The 17,438-nt window shown below is 40.7% G+C and overlaps 1 protein-coding gene across 4 annotated transcripts; it reads right to left on the bottom strand.

The window, feature by feature from the left end:
* Positions 1-661: 661 nt before the first annotated feature.
* LOC148526446 (rab5 GDP/GTP exchange factor-like) lies at positions 662-15,810 on the bottom strand. Of its 4 annotated transcripts, none has more exons than XM_088470191.1 (9): positions 15,569-15,663; positions 13,905-14,128; positions 10,035-10,183; positions 9,640-9,785; positions 8,635-8,704; positions 8,125-8,260; positions 7,731-7,822; positions 4,128-4,384; positions 662-1,281 (listed from the first exon to the last, which is right to left on the bottom strand). In XM_088470191.1, exons 1-9 carry the CDS (start codon positions 15,614-15,616, stop codon positions 958-960), a joined length of 1,446 nt encoding a protein of 481 aa, XP_088326317.1. In that variant the 5' UTR covers positions 15,617-15,663; the 3' UTR covers positions 662-957. The 4 variants fall into 4 exon arrangements, with proteins under 4 accessions (XP_088326317.1, XP_088326320.1, XP_088326318.1 ...); XM_088470194.1 differs by lacking the exon at positions 15,569-15,663 and adding an exon at positions 15,469-15,503; XM_088470192.1 differs by lacking the exon at positions 15,569-15,663 and adding an exon at positions 15,681-15,810 and having other exon boundaries at positions 663-1,281.
* Between the last annotated feature and the right edge of the window lie 1,628 nt (positions 15,811-17,438).

Consider the following 17,438-nt stretch of genomic DNA (forward strand, 5'->3'; position numbering starts at 1 on the left):
TGGAGCTCTCACCTCCGGTGGCCATGTATCTGTGTCTCATAGATGCGGCATTTAAATCCAGAAAGGGGATTTTTCAATTAGCGGTTTTGCTTAAAGTGGTCTATGAAATCTTTGGTCCGGACACAGTGGTCAGTGTTGATTTCTGATGCATTTCTCAACCTGTATTGACTGGTTGTTTCTTCAGAGAAAAAGACAGCATATGCTGCAACAATTTACGCAGATGCTTGGTGTTGCAAAGCCGCAGGTGGACGTCTCAATACATCTCCAGGTGGCTGCGACATTTGCATATTTTCGCATTGCAGCTGCGTACACAGACGCAGTAGCAGAATTAGTGTACAACTCAGAAGAAGTATATAAACTCACCCGCCGTAGAAGCAGACAGAGGAGATAGTGCTGGACAGTCAGAGCCTACAGGTGGTACTGCTTGGTTATACAATCTCTGCACCACTTTGGACTTTACTATAAATTAACAAACTTCACCCACAACGACATGCTCAGTTTCGGATGGAGTTCTCTTATAATGGTAACCTCAAACTAACCATAGCCCAAACACCAGTGCTTGCTGCAGATCTCCTGGGGGTAACGTCACTTTGAAAGTACAATCAGAATTTATTTATTTGACTTTATTTAAGAAATCCAGGATTATCTGGATTATGCTGAAATTAAAAACATATAATTGATGGTTTATAATTTAGTATATAATTTAAAAAAGGCTACAATCGTGCATTTATTAGCATAATTTTTTTTTTTAAATGCATTATTGCTGTTCCAGTATCGTTACAAAAGGATCTTAGTACCAGAATAATGAAAGTCGCATAATTCCAATATTATGTACAATTTAATAAATGTTTTAAGAAATATCCTTCATCACATGCTCACATTGAAGTGGGTCAATAGCAGCTTAGAATGTCTGTAGAACCTGCCACACTTCTCACATACGGTAGAAATAGATATATATCAAACACAGCTTTTAGTTGAAGTTTGTTTAGTTTCTAAAGGAAACTTGCGGATGATTTCCTGGACCTCTCCCTGTACAAACAAAGGCCAGGCTTTCACCTCTCTTCCCAGGCACTCTGCCTTTTGGATCAGAATATCCTGTCTGTGCCGCAATGCAGACAAAAGTTTCTTGTTCCGTTGTATTTGCTGCACTGTACTCTGTTCAATGCTTGAAATAATGGTGCTTACTTCTGAATCCTGCTGCCGCATTAAACCATTGTACTCCTCCTGTGTCAGTCCAAGAGATGAGGCATCCAAAGTCTCGATGAAAGAAGCCGCACAGCACTAGAGGAGACATAAATCAAACTATTGTCAATGAGAGATGTAAATATTGCTAGCTCTTTTATTGAATTGATCTCTACATTTCTCGCATGATCTCACTAGCCAAGGATACTTCTCTCAGAGGAAAACCTGGATGACAATCCAGACTTAATTACAAATGGATACTCTTAACATAAGCACATCCATTACAGCCATTTGTGAGTATTACAAATCGTTTCAATTCAAGAAAACATAATAGTGGTATATATGGTTACTTCATTTAAGGCCATTATGGATGTCCCTGAAGTCTGTGCAGATGACGTGTGGATATCCCCTTGGGTTTAAAAGCAAGGAGATTCCAGCTGCAACATAGGAATTATTATTTACATTTATAAAGAACAATTGTTCAGTAATTAAAAATTAATGCTTTTAAAATCACTACGTTTAAAGGGGATAATCTTCTAATGGCTGAAAAAAAAAAAAAAAATCAACCTGCAAAAAGGACTGTACAGTAGGTGTGGTTTATATGGTTTATGACACACTAGCGTAACAGTGTGGGAATAAAACAGAAAAGAGTACAAGATAGATATTATACAGGGAATTAGGGCAGAGAGAATGTTGAATAGAATCCCTGGGGCAGAGGCTCCCAAACTCGGTCCTAAATGCACCCTAGTGGTCCAGGTTTTAAGGATAACCATGCTTGGGCAGAGGTGACTTAATTAGTACCTCAGTCTTTTGATTTAAACATCTGTGCTCAACCATGGATAGATATCCTTATAACCTCAGCCCCTATGCTGGGTACACACTAGTAGATCGGCCAATATATCGGGTGCCCGTCGGCCAGTGTGTACCAGCGATATATCTGTGACCGACGCCATCTTGGCCGTGCTGCACAGCCGATGCCCAATATACCTGCACTCGAACTACAGATATATCTGTTCGGTGTGTATCCAGCTTAAGGATGCCTTGAGGACCAAGTTTAGGAACCTCTGCCCTAGGGGATAAATAAACTTGAGCAATAGCCAAAAGCACACCAATGCACATGTAGGAAAGGCAGAACCTCACTCACTGGTAACTTTAATTAGCATAATATAGACCCTCTGTAACTACAAATATAGGCACTTTTTTCAGATACTGATTTCCTTTACTTTTATTGGCCATGGTATAGGACCGAGTCTACCAAACTCCCCATTACAGTCCAGGTTTAATGATATCCATGCTTGAGTCCAGATGGTTAAATCATATTGACTGAAGTGCTAATTAAGTCACCTGTGCCCAAGCATGGTTATCCTTAAAACCTGGACTGTAATGGTAGAGTTTGGGAACCTCTGGTATAATAGAAAAATTGTATAATAAAGTGAACTAATACTATCAAAGCATTTAGAAGCAGACACCATATGAAATCTGTAATCTTACATTTACAGAAACATGATCATACAGGGATTTCAGATCACAAAGTTAAGGATAGAAATTATCCCCGATTGTCAGTAAAATCACAAGCAGTAAGCACGTATATGATTATTAGTGTTTAAAACCGTTGTTAGTGCAGTCCATCAATAAGGAAAGCTCTGCAACTCTAAAAGGTGGAATAATATTTTGATGATATTAAACACATATAAGGCAGGAAGGTGGTACTAGTGGTTGTGCAATCACAGCGTTGTTACTAACATACATGGAAAGAACATGTTACTTTTACATACAGCATTTTTATACTTGCATTAAATTGGAGTCCACTGGAGAACACTGGGCTAATAGAGGCTCAGGTGGAGTTGGGGACCCTTTAAATTTCACTCTAAAAGTCTAAGCTCCCCCCTTTCCTATATATCGGTCACTAGCCAATTTGGAATTACAGATAAAAAAACCTTACTGATGTTCCCTCTTCAGGCTTAGCCTTGTACTACTCCCCTTAGCAGACATCACAGGAATGGTAAAGGAGGATAGAGAGGCCACCTGAAGTGCAGAATAACAAGCTGAAATGTGGAACTGCAAAACAAACACAGACCCCAGAGCACAGTGACCGAAAAGAATCCCAGTCACAAAACACGCACACCTCACCCTATAATACCCTGTCGGAGGGTTAATAGGAGAAGAAAGTTGACTAGCTTTGGATCAGTGTCTTTTGGCAGGCTAGCCGCTGTGAGGGAAGATTGCCAAAAGGCTTCCCTCACAGTGATGAAGCGCTTTTATCCCAGGGCCCAGCAAAAAAAGATAGCTATCGACCAAAATGATGGACCCACCAGCCTCCATTTGCCTACTGTAGTGCTGTCATGACAGGGAGCATCCACATGACCCTCCCCTTCAGAACACTGGGGTCCTCCTATGCACATCCAGATGAAGAGGGATGATCGCAACTAGAGTCCTGCCCCCCTCTTTAGGATTATTGGGGAGCCATTAACATTTAGCTGTGCCTCCAGTACACGGTCTGGTGCAGTTTCCTACTGTCCAATGGCGCTAGAGGCACAGCTTTCTGGTCACTCCCCCTCCCTCAGATTCAGTCACATGCTGGCAGCTGGTGGGTGGCTGCTGTACCTACTCTGCAACATTCAGGCATTCAACAGCCGCTGCCGTTGCGGAGACGCCGACTGATGTAAATTGACAGAAAAAACAATATTGAGATAAATCAGTTGTGAATGGCAGAACGGCAATTAAGCACCAGCTCCAGCTGGCATCTTAATAAACTGAGTATCCTGGAGGTTGCAGCGGTATAATAGGGAGAAGACTTTAGACTGTTACAGCAAAATTGTAAGTGCCCAAGCTCCAGATGAGTCTCTATACCTCAGCATTTCATAGACCCCAACAAGGATTAAAGAGAAATAAATGAGAAATAAATTTACATGTACCAGCATATCCAAACATTTTGTTATACTCACAAGGTTGGTAAAGCAGTACCCACATTCCCCTGTCATCAGTCGCTTTGGATTGCAGAACCTGGTGATGTACTGCATGTTAGAAAACAGACGGGGTGGGTTTGCCTTGAGCATTGTATATATTAGACAAGATAGGAAGTCATCAGCTGTGGCTGGCTCCTTCTTACAGCTTTGGATGGCTTTGAACAGGTAGTTACAAGCCCTAGAGACACAGGAAAGCTTGTCCTGGGGAGCTCTCTTAGAATCCACTTCTACAAGAGCTGCAACAAAGGATATATAGTATATTACCCTAATGATTAGGATCATTTATGCAAATATATAAAAAATACCCGTTCAGAATTTACATTTTGTCAACCATAGAAAAAAAGAAAAACACCAGACTTGTATTGGGGAAACAAAAACACCTTATTACTTAAAAATAAAGAGTTTAGTAAAACTGCACATGAAGGTTAGTTAGAGTACTGGTCCAGCCTCCTCTGCAGACCACTGGCCCAACCTCTTGTGCCAAGGAGAAACATTTTTACTTACTTTGGGTCCATTCTTCAGAAGTACAAATGTAGAAACCATCAAACAATCCTAATGCTGGGTGATTTTGCTGCCACCATGCAGTGTACGTTGTCCATGTGTAATGCTAACACTAAACCACTCATAAGTCTTGCAATGCCATGGCTAACTGCATGGTTTATTGCTGTTGCATTATTGCAAATATATGAGGTGGTCGTGAAAGTGACTGACAAACCACTGAAAGGGACTAAGTAATAGATAAATAAAAAAATCAAACCATTTAAGAAACAGGCATTGTGCATTCTGCCCAAATTCTCAACCAGCTCCAGCACTGGACAGGGCAGGCTGTTTTCCACTATAACAGGAAGACTATAAGGGCCTGATTCAGAGCCGGACGCTATTAGCTCTCGCTCGTTCAGGAAAAAGGGGGTGGCTATTCAAATGAACCGTTCGCTCTTTGCGGTCTGTTTATGCCTCTAGGTCTGAACGAGCGAACAAAACATGCGGTCGTTTTTTGGAAAACTACGCCCCCTGGCCGCTCGCATCCTACATCATGTCCGCTATTTATTAGATTAATCGAGTACATCGACCAGCGTATGAACTGCTCGCTATTCTTGTGGTTGGTTTTTCCTACCACAATCTTGCGAGCAGTTCTGACTATAAAATAACCCAGTGACGTGGTCAATGACGCTGCTGTATTAATTATGCACACCCATAAAACGCCCGTTTTGACCTTTAAGCACGCCTGCGTTCTGATCTCCACTCCCCGTTTTCAAGCACCTTCCCCTGTTACCACCCACATACGCCTCCTCCTGTCACTCAAAATAGCAGGCATTCGCTATTTAGCGAACAAACGATTTTCGGCCGCACTGACTGGTTCGCGCATGCGTATTACGATCCGTACGCATGCGCAGTTGGGCAAACATCGCTCGGAATGAACGAGCGGCTGCTTGCGAGCGGCTCTGAATCAGGCCCTAAGTACAGAGCTGGTGCCTCTATGAGGTCAGGTGCTAAAGGAAAAAAAAAAAAAACAGCCCCTAAGACTACGAGCCCTGTAATGAAAATCACTGGGCTCATCACCAACCGAAATGCACTGACAGGAGTAAAACAGTTAACAGTGATTCATGTTGTGAATATAAATATGTATACAGTATGTGTAATAGATGCGGTAGGGCGATGATGCATCTATATTTCTTCTTTGAGCCCTCTAATGTAGTCTCATCAATATACATGTATTGCCAATTCTGACAAAGATATTGCAGTCCAACAGTTGGGACTGAGGGTCTGGTTCAGAGATGGATGCAAATATCATCGCAGCTGTGATTTCTCACGGATCACAGTTGCGAAAATATGCTGATGACTCACCTGCTGTTCAGTGCTTAGAGACGTCCACTGACAGTATCTCACGTCCACCGCTCACACACAAAACCAGAAACATAAAACACAGATCAGGCTGCTATCAGCCTTCTGAGTAAAGCTGGGTACACATTAGTTCGATACGGACTCGGCGGGGGTGTAAGTGCATACATACTTGCTGATGCTGGCAGCAACAGAGCGACGACGCGCGCGAGCATGCATCGGCATCATGATAGTGGGTACACAATGGACAATTTAAACGATTTGTCGTTCCGATGTGTTGGAATCGGCCAAACCGTTCAAAATATCCTCTAGTGTGTACCCAACATAAGTCTCAGCTGTTGCAGACATAGCGGGTCTCCAGACACGCAGAGGGCTTTCCTGCTGCGAGCAAGAATGTAGTGGCTTATTCCTGCACACCCAGATAATAGGTCCAACACGCCTGCGTTTCTCTAGCCAACATCCGTTACCCAACCCCAAACACTAACTACCTGCCACTCACTTTGCAAATGAATCCTCTGTGTGAGCGTATTCACAATTCAATTGCAGCATATGTACAGTGAGGCTTACACGCGTGCGGAATGGCAAATAATTGCTCAATCTGTGTAAATAATATATCGGTATTGCGGCCATCTCTTAATCAGGTCCTCAGTGTCTAGAGAGGTTAGTGTAGACCAGGCCAGATTTAGACTATGTTATTACAGGGCTTCATTACTTTTGATGTACAAATGCCATTAAGGCATGCAAGCTAAACCTAATGCTTAGCACATAAAAGGTAGATGTACAAATGCCATTAAGGCATGCAAGCTAAACCTAATGCTTAGCACATAAAGGTAGATGTACAAATGCCATTAAGGCATGCAAGCTAAACCTAATGCTTAGCACATAAAGGTAGATGTACAAATGCCATTAAGGCATGCAAGCTAAACCTAATGCTTAGCACATAAAGGTAGATGTACAAATGCCATTAAGGTATGCAAGCTACACCTAATGCTTAGCACATAAAGGTAGATGTACAAATGCCATTAAGGCATGCAAGCTAAACCTAATGCTTAGCACATAAAAGGTCGATCTGAGTTTTTACTAGAACCTACAAGGAGTCATGTATGCAACATTAAGCAAACTTCTATAAGGACAAGGTGCGAAGAAGGGGACACTGTCAGAATGTCGACATGAACTTTAGGTTGACAACCAATAAGGCATGCAAGCTAAATGTGTCGACATTCAAAATGTTTATGTTTAACATGTCGACTATAGAATGTCGACTTACAATTTTTTATTTAAGGTTAGGAATAAGTAAACTAAGCAAAAAACGGTATGCCGATATTCTAATGTTGACATTTTAAATGTCAGCACTATGAACATGTTAAAATTTTAACAGAATTTTATTGTCGACATATTAGTCGTTGACATAAAGTTGTCCAAATTCTGAACCTGTTAACATTCTGGCGGGGACATTCTGAATGCAGACTTTTCATACCACATCATCAGAGAAGTACAGCAGGCTACAGAGCATAATGCAGTGCAATGTGAATATAAGTAATGGACAAATCGTTAATAATACAGAAAGAGAGAGAATACTTAAAGTGGTTTTTAACCTTGGCATGACATTAATTTAATAACTTATTCATGTCTGCTATCACTTTTACCAGACTGTTATCTCTATGGTTTCCTTTTGTGCTTTTTATTCTTTACTTTATATTGCCAGGCTCTAATGCGTAACACACAGTGAGATTTCCATCTTACCAGTGACAGCACAAGGGATCCCTTCTCTGACTTCTTCATTTTCCTCCACCAGCGGGAGCTGAAGCATCTTGGACGTGACCCAACTCAGTGACCTAGAGAAGAGAAGGTGGTCACATGGAACACTACAGTGGGGCACTGCCCAGGGGGAATGGTTATTCATCATCATAACCAAATGTTTTGTAGTTTTCACAAAATGAAAAAAAAAAAATTCTGCTCATTACAGACACATGCACTAAATCACAGGCAGTCTCAAGTTACCGTTTCTTACTCACGTTTTACCTAAAGAGCTCTATTTATACATCTCTTATTGCACCATCTGTTGCTCTCCAGCAAAAACAACATTTAATCAATACCCATTAGGTCCGGTATTTGGGGAAAAATGATGATCACTTACCTGATGCGGTTCTGGAAAGAAAGATCTTTCTGTTCATCTTGTGAACCATCCAAACAAAATACTGACTTATACAGTCGTGTCATCACTAGTTTCTCAATGTTATCCAGCAATCGATCTTTTTCCTCCGACATGTGGTCTACAAGAGATAAGGAAGCTGCAACATTTTCTAAAAGTCAACCCATAAACTAATCGAAATGGAGTGGTGGGCTATGTAAGTTGACAGTAAATGGAAGGTGATGGATACATTTAATAGCTACAGTAGAACTTGCATGTAATCAAGGGAGGAATTTTGTCAGCGGCACCAATCTTTTTAAGAACACAAGCAGTCAATTAGCTAAAAATGTAGGATATTGCTGAGGCACAAAACTCTTACTGAATTCACAGGTCGCTCAAACCAAAAATAACGAAAACCTTCGCTATGTGCAGATGAACGATAACCAGTTACTGTGACAACAACGCTGGCAAATTAGATCTGTAAGTGCCATGAGAGAATAAAATGGACCCTCTCACCAGGGTAGTGGGCCACAATATGTTGGTAGAAGGTCTGGACTTCTTCTGTCTTCTCATCCACAGTTAGATTCTGCAATACATGTATGATTGATTTGTAACTCAGCCACACTCTTGGCCTTTGAAGTAGTGATAAGGTGTAATGCTTGGGTGTAACACTAGAAGTGTGACAACACCGATTAAAGGATGAAAACAAAATGAGTGAAAAAGAGCTTCATTTGTAACATACACCTCAGGTTCACACAACTGCTCATATTTTCACCCATGAACACAAAATGATGTGTAGAAATGTCACTTCTGCCAGTGCTGTAACAAGTTCATGAAGATGAGGGGATCGTGCTTCTTCATCCCCTGCCCCCTGTTAATCTGTGACTATAATACTAAGGATAAGATTGGTACAGCTGTGAATGTGCGTTGTGATTACCAGAATTAGTAAATTATGTATGTATATATCTGCCTCATATGTTCCATCAATCATAACCTGTGAAATCAAACTCTTCTGCACTTTCCACTCTCTGGCCTTTCCCGATTAATGTTCCATCTGCTCCAGTAAAAGTTTCTTAAGTGATTTCACTACTCTTGATTTATAATCACAAAGGTTATACAACTTATCACTGTAGCACACTATGTACATATCACACTTATGATGTCATGAGTTTATTGAACTAAATTTTTCATACCTAAGCAATGGTGCATTTGAAGTCAGACATCACTGCTTCCAGTTGACATCCCCCAGTTAGTCCTGCCCATGCAAACGCCTTGAAACGAGACGTATTAAGGCGTTATTCTGTCAAATTCCCTTTAATTATTTTGACAAACAGCCGACATGGAACCTTATCTGCCGGTCTATTTTTGTCAGTATTAATGTCAGCATTTGACTAAAACTAGTATATTGTCTCCATTATGTTTTGTTTTTTTAAACAGTGAAATAGTCTTTCTAAATGCATACCAACACTTTCCATGCAACCTTCCACATTTTGATAACCACATTTGCTGAACAAGACTGACCTCAGCCTTTTGTATCCTTTGTATGAAATTGGTGCAGTGAGTCCATAGCTGTTGTGCATCAGGTCTGCGCAGAGCTTTGAGGAAGTCAGAAAAGTCTCCTTCAGTCAGTGAGAGAAGACACGTCCGGGAAAGATGGCAAACAGGGTCTGCAGTGTAGCAATGACACTACATTTCAGCCGTGCATTAAGTTACATTACAATCTCTAAGTCATTGGCTATAAAGATTTAATAAGAAGAACCATCTGATAACATTCATCTAGTAGTGAAAAGAAGTAAATACTGTCAGTTACTACAATTCTTGCTCTTCATACTACATGAACGCATTTAATGTATACAGAATAATATCCGCAAATGCATGTTTGCAAATGTGACCCAAGTAAAAAAGAAAGTACTTACTGGTTACAGTTTGGTATGTATTTGAATTCCGGGTACATTGCTGCTCGCTCTTGATGTCATTTGTGCTCTCTTCAATATGATCTTTTCGGCTCAGTTGCTGTGTGGTCACTATCGTATCTGGTTTCATTTGTAGATTTCCTGTGTGATTCCTAAAAGTGAAGTGAGGACCACTTTTGGATATACAAATTCAAAGCGGATAAAATAGTATGGGTGAAAATTAAGATGAAGGTAGGCAGAGAAAGTATAACCTAGAATCCAGGGCTTGACTATCCACACTTCAATTTCTAGATCTAGGAGGAGGACATTTGGTAATTAAGAAGCACCCACACATAGAACAGCACTTCCTTACAGCAGATAACTATACTGGACACCAGGGCAACAAAATCCCTTCAAATTGAGTCACTGAATCATTTAGGAAGGCAATGAGTTTCTCTATTTCCATGTAGTACCAATTAGGTCTAGTTACTTGAGAAGGGAGCAGGGGGAAATTTGTTTCTAATAAGTGTCTATCAGGCATTTTGCTTACTGTAGGATCTTTATGACCAGTACATTGAGATTTAGGGAAGATGGGGAAAGGTTATGCCTAGAATACAGCACTTACAATCTGCTGGCAAAGAGCATGCCATGGCTCAGGTAAGTAAGGGGAAAACACTGTCCCAGAATGATCTGATCAAAGGGTAGTCCAAACAGATATGTAGAAGAGTAATTCTTCCTCCACATTCTTTCCAGTAATGGTGAAACAGATGATAAAATATATTATCATTTAGGCACCATATACACTGTACATAGACTACACAAATAGAGGATATAGCTGCTGTAGCTCAAATTCTATTCCACTCTTTATAAAACTGGAGAGTATCAGTAATCATCCTCGCACATTGGTATATATACCGGTCCTTCTGTATATTGAAGGAGTTTGTAAAGCTAGGATGTGAGGCCACTAGCTAACAAACGTATATTAACTATTTTTGGAGGTGGTAAAATGAATGAATGAATGTATGTAAGTGTACAAGTTGGTAATTTGTAGGTAAGACAATGATTCTATAAAGGGAAAAGGACAGGTTTAAAGGAAGTGCTATCAATTTTGACTAATTTGTTTTAAAGTTTGAGAACACAGCATGGCAGGAGTATGAGCATTCCGAAATTATATAGGTTGCTATAACAATTAGCTAAGGTCTATAAATCATCTCTGCCCATACAGACCCAATGGAACTGACACTGGCCTAGGAAATGATTAGATCCATTTTAGAGCAGTACCTCTGTCCTAAATACACTTTGGAATCTTCATTGTATTAGTGTTGAAATAGTCGGCAAGGTACTGTAGGATTTTGCCAACTATGGTTGAGCTATGGGGCAAAGATTAATTCAGTCTCCATCTAATGTCAGTCAACCTCATCAAATCAATTACAGGATTAATGTACTCTGGAGTAGAAGGTGTAGTTCTGTGTATTGGGATGTACATATCTTTATAAGTGAATCAATTTACCAGTGAAGGAAAACATGCCTTCATTTGATTTATCTAGCAGTGGGTTTTAAAGTATATTATTCAGTAAGGCCCCATGATTACAGTTAGGCACATACATGTATAGCAAGTATAACATACTTACCTTCCGCATTAATGATTGTGAAACATAGTGAAAGATCACATTAAACCATAGGATATTGTTTATATGTAAGGAGAAAGGTCTTGCTGGATAAGATGGATGTCTGGACCAGCAAGCTTATTATCTCACAAAGTAATAATACATGTTTGTGTGGGGAGTTTAACCACTTCACATTATACATTGTGATATATAGGCATAGCAGCTTGAGGGCTCCGCATCCCTAGCAGGGAAGCCAGGATACATATGAACCCCGACAAAAGCAATAGGGCCCCAGCAGAGCAAGGCTCTGGAATATACATATACATACATACATACATACATACATACATACAAGTACACATTTGTCACTTATCTGGAGAAAAGAAAAATGGATGGGAAGGGAAGCTAAAACAATATGCTTCAAATTGGGGAAACCAATAAAGAATGCAGGAAGGTCCACATTTGCAAAGAGTCATTAACGGTGGCAAGTATAATCTCAGATACCAAGTCAGAGTTGGCCATGATGGTGAGGGACAGAAAAATGGAGGAATATTTTGTTATATTACATAGGAATGTACACAACACAAAGCCAGAGGACAGCAGAAAGATGAGTTACATGAGTCTGTATGGCTTGTAATAGTTCACCAATTTAATTGTCTGGTATCCTGGGGGTATATTTACTAAAGGGTGGTTTTTAGAAGTGAAGTTGTTGCCCATAGCAAGCAATCCTGTATCTGTAATTAAGGTTTCTAATTTTAATTGTATTGGTTTCTGCGATAGATTGTTTTACTGTATTTAGCATCTAAGGTAATATCCCTCTTTTTTCTTATATCTAATTTTGGGAGTGGAAACAAAACCTTGTTATTGATACAGTTGCCCCTAAGGCATCAGGTTAACGTGTCGGAGGTCTCCTTGTTTGGTTATGGAAATGGGTCTTGCTGCTTAGCTTGTTCTAGGTAGGCATAGACTGTATCCCCTCTGAAGGAGAACTGTATTCCCAGCTGCATTGGTGTTAGGTATCCTGGGCTTTAGTGGTCTGTGTGTGTGAAATAGCAGTAGGTGCACCTCGTAACTGTAATGGGCCATGTGGTAGGAGAAGCATGGCTTGTAGGCAAGGAATTGAACTTGTTGCACTGTGTCTGGGTTACCTCAGAGGTAGAGTTTATTCCCAATTCTCCTCAAATTTACGAGGGAGATTGTGCACCAGCTCATCTGCTTGCTCACCTACTGTTGACATTCTACCAGGGAGACAACGTGATGTATCTAGCAAATGCCTGCCAGCTACCAATCAGTAAGGCTTCTATATGCTCAATGCCCTCTGTATTGCTCTCAGTAGTAGCCTCCTCTAGCACTGGGGATGCCTTGCTCTCCTCTGGGTGGGCAGGAAGGCTAGTCTGCTACGTAAAGAAGTCTCCAAGTTAGGGCTGTGAAGCCATTTTTTCCCCAATTCCTCGGGGCAAAGAGTATCCGATTTGAAGAATTAGTGATGGTCCACTTGGAGCTTAGGTTTCCTCCTTATTGATGATTATATTGCAAAGTAGGAGCTCAACAATACGTTTTTGTCCATGAACCATTATGCACTGTCTACTCCCTGATTGTTACTTTCAATATTTTGTTTTTAATTATTATATTTAAGTAAGTTTTCTCTGAAAGTTTGTGTATTAATGCACAGAAACACTTAAGATACATAGGTATACACATGTAAAAATACACCAGCACTGGTAAGCTTTTATTCCAGTAGTAGTCAAAGGCATGTAACGGACATGAATGGGAGCGCTGTTAAAAGGTACAAAAAAAACTTTAAATCAACTTAAAATGAACACTGTTGGTAGCCACTATAAAGCCAGGTTTACAACAGTTTGTGTAATTGCCTGTACATGAATGTGTAAGAAAGATGACCTTCTGTAACACCTCCAGGGAAAGTCACATGGCCAGGACTGATACAATGTTATGCAAATAATTACTCTGAAAATTAAATTACTTATCAACCACTACTGAGTTTACAGGAACAACTACATAATAAAATGTAACGTCTATCTTTGTTCACTTGTCATATGAATACTTTACTAAATAGAAGTTGGGAGCTTATTATTGCAATCTATTTGTGAAACATATTTTGAACCCATGCTTTATATGTTAGTGCCACACTTTAGCTAGTAGGGACAATGTTATCTGACGTATAGTAACTGCTACTATTTGTCAGATAACATTGTCCCATGTCAATGTCTTCTGTCTACACTAAAGACTACTCAGTAAACAACTATTTTATTATGGGGATTGTTCCCACCTGTTTGTAAGAGACTGAGCTTGCTGTCTCTTCTGGATCCAGCACCTGGAACAATACCCATGCCATGCTGGGTTTCCATAGAATCCACAGTTCCTTCTGCACTTCTCTGGGTGGTAGAGAAATCCTTGGAGTTGGAAAGATACATGGTCAGCGTGAAAATGGGTAAGATTCTGTCCATGATGAAACGATAGCTGGTCCTGACCTGGCGATGCAAAACTCATAATCTACAAGGATGAGAAACAGCATTATATATGAGGACATCTTTTATAGGGAACACTGCCAATGTCAATGGCAGTGTACAACTGGGAGTTAAAACAATCATATATATTAGTTACAAAACATCAAAGAGTCCTAACTTTTATTCAGCTGGGTTCCAAATAATTTCTGTCATGTAACTTCATTATTTATGTTTTTTTTCATTTATATTTATGTTGTCTACTTATGCATGTGTACTGTTAATATAAAAAGTAGGGAATTGGTATCTACCAATAACATGACAATATGACCTAAGCTTCTAGAACTCCTGTTAGTATTAAACCCAATCACAGCAACAGTGAATGGCCTAGGACAGTGGTTCTCAAACTCGGTCCTCAGGACCCCCACACAGGTCATGTTTTGCAGGTCACCCAGCAGATGCACAGGTGTAATCATTACTCACTGACACATTTTAAAAGGTCCACAGGTGGAGCTAATTATTTCACTTAATTTAGTGTGGAGACATGGAAAACATGCACCGTTTGAGGGTCCTGAGGACAGAGTTTGAGAACCTGTGGCCTAGGAGACATTTAAAATAAAAATGGGTGTTTCAGTCAACGAGTGCAACACAAGATTAGCTGGGACCCTTGGCTTACCAATCATATGGCTATGTATCATGTCCATTCTTAAATGGACAGTATACATAACTCAGGTTGGGCACGAGATTCTGGCGCTTAGAATCCTGGTGGTCAGAATCTCAACGCCGGCATCCCGACTGGGTTAGGATACCGACACCTGTCTGTAAGTATCCTACCCCTCCCTCCCGCCCCGCAGCCTAAACTCTAACCCTAACTACCTACTCCCTTATCCTACATGCAAACGACCTGGGGAGACGGTCAATATCCCGGCACATGGGATGCCATCACTGGAATCCTGACACCTGTCTGTATCCCATTGTCACACAGTTACGCCCATTAAGTGATTGAGTTGTGTACTCTTGGCCACAGCATGTGTAGTGCTAAAAATATATCCTCACACTGTGCTTCAGTCTCAATGTTTTTCATGTGTTGCTGATGAAATAGTGTGTACACTACACTACACTAGATCACATACTAATGCCTCCCACTGTTTCTAACAAAAGTATTTTTATTGTATAACCCTTTCTAGCACAGCAGGGGCACGGGAAATGTCAGACATGAGAATGTGAACTGCTAAAATTAGCCACTTCCCAATACAAATATACTGTAAATATTCTCACAGCCAGTATAAGTAACCTAGATAATACGGTAATGTCTACACACTACCCCCGTCCAATTCACAGCACCACACACATACTGATGTCTATAATAACAATACTGCCAGGCGTCACCGGTAATCAGGGGGAAGGCAGCATCTAATGTGTCCTAACACCGGGGGAAGTTACAGCACTAACACTGACGCACGATAGGTACGGGGAGAGCCGGCCACACCTGACACGTAATCCGGCTCTCAGACACCGGGGGAATGTAAAATCTCATCTACATGGGTTACAGGCCCCTTGCTCCCCTCCGCCCCTGAATGATATCACACCCGGATAGATACCCTGAGGGTCACTGTGCCTACTTGTCACCGAGGTGTCACATGCCCGGGTGCCAGCTGATCGCCCTTTTCCGGGTTCGGACTCGGAGCAACCAATGACGGAAACTCGAAGCAGGAAGTGACACGTTACCATGGAGAATAACCCGCGGCGGCGGAAGTCAGGTGTGTTTAGTGGGTTATTATTACCCAATATAATGTGTCCAGGGGAGCGCGGCGTTCCTGTGCTGCTGCTATTGCTATTCCCGTGAGTCTCTGACAGTCTTACGGGACACCCCAGCCTGGGCTGCATATTGTATGTGGGTCATTCCAGTAATAGGTGATGTCAATGACCAATTACTTCATAGCTATTGGGCCAGCATCCCATTTTCATATGACAGAGTTAGGGGTCTATTTACTAAGCAGTGTTAGGAGACACAGTGAAAAGTGATAAGGTGCCAGCCAATCAGCTCCCAACTATCATCTCACAGGCTGTGTTTGAAAAATGACAGTTGGGAGCTGATTGGCTGGCACCTTATCACTTTTCACTCTGTCTCCTAACACTGCTTAGTAAATAGACCCCTTAGTCTGGCTCTTTATATAACAGTTTAGCAACAGGCTATCAGGGGTATTCAATATGGAGCAAAGAGTCCTTTTCTGCGAGGTTTATGCTTGAATGACATCATTATCGCCGCTTTTACTTTACTCCTGTCATTTCTGCTACATTACCAGGTGCTCAGCTTCCTTCTGTGCTCATACACTATTATATATATATATATATATATATATATATATATATATACACACACACACACACACACACGCTGCAGTCCTGTCATTACTGCTACATTACCAGGTGCTCAGCTTCTGTACTCATACTATATATATATATATATATATATATATATATATATATATATATATATATATCCATCCTCCTGAGCCAGAACAGCACACACTTCAAATATAGACAGTGGGAGTGCACAGCACATAACATGTTATGGAGCGTACACACGGTCAGATTTGTCAGACTTGTCAGATTTGTCAGATGAACGACTGAACGATTAAACGATTTGAACGATTTGGACGATTTGACCAAAGTTTTGAACGATTTGAACGATTGAACGATTTTTGACTGCATTAAAATGAATGGAATCATCCAAGTCTGACTGCAAACCCATCAGATGTCAGATATCGTTATCTGACAAACGGGAACGCGCATCGTTGATCGTCCATCGTTCAGGCATGTCAGATATGAACGATTTTCCTTCAGATATGAACGACTGAACGATTTTTAAATCGTTATCGTCCATATCTGAAGAAAAAATCTGATCGTGTGTATGCACCATTACTGTGTAGAGCAAAAAACGAGCTGGCACATCCTTAAAGTGAAGAAATATTTAATCCATCACAACTCAAGATAAGCATCCTTCAAAAAAGTAGCATATTTGTGAAAGAGAGGTCAGGGCATAGGGGTGACTGGACACAAAAAAAGCAGAATAAAGCGACACTGAAAACATCCATATAATACTTATCACAGGTCAAACCCCAACGTGTAAGGGCTTGAAGGATGCTTATCTTGAGTTGTGATGGATTAAATATTTCTTCACTTTAAGGATGTGCCAGCTCGTTTTTTGATCTATATATATATATATATATATATATATATATATATATATATATATACACACACACACACACCCACGACACTGGCTGCACTCCTGTCATTACTGCTACATTGCCATATCTGCTAGTGATGGGCATTGATCTCCAGTCTTTTTATAT

This window comes from Taudactylus pleione, unplaced genomic scaffold, assembly GCF_031769625.1.
Source record: "Taudactylus pleione unplaced genomic scaffold, aTauple2 ptg000095l, whole genome shotgun sequence".
Lineage (NCBI taxonomy): Eukaryota > Metazoa > Chordata > Amphibia > Anura > Myobatrachidae > Taudactylus > Taudactylus pleione.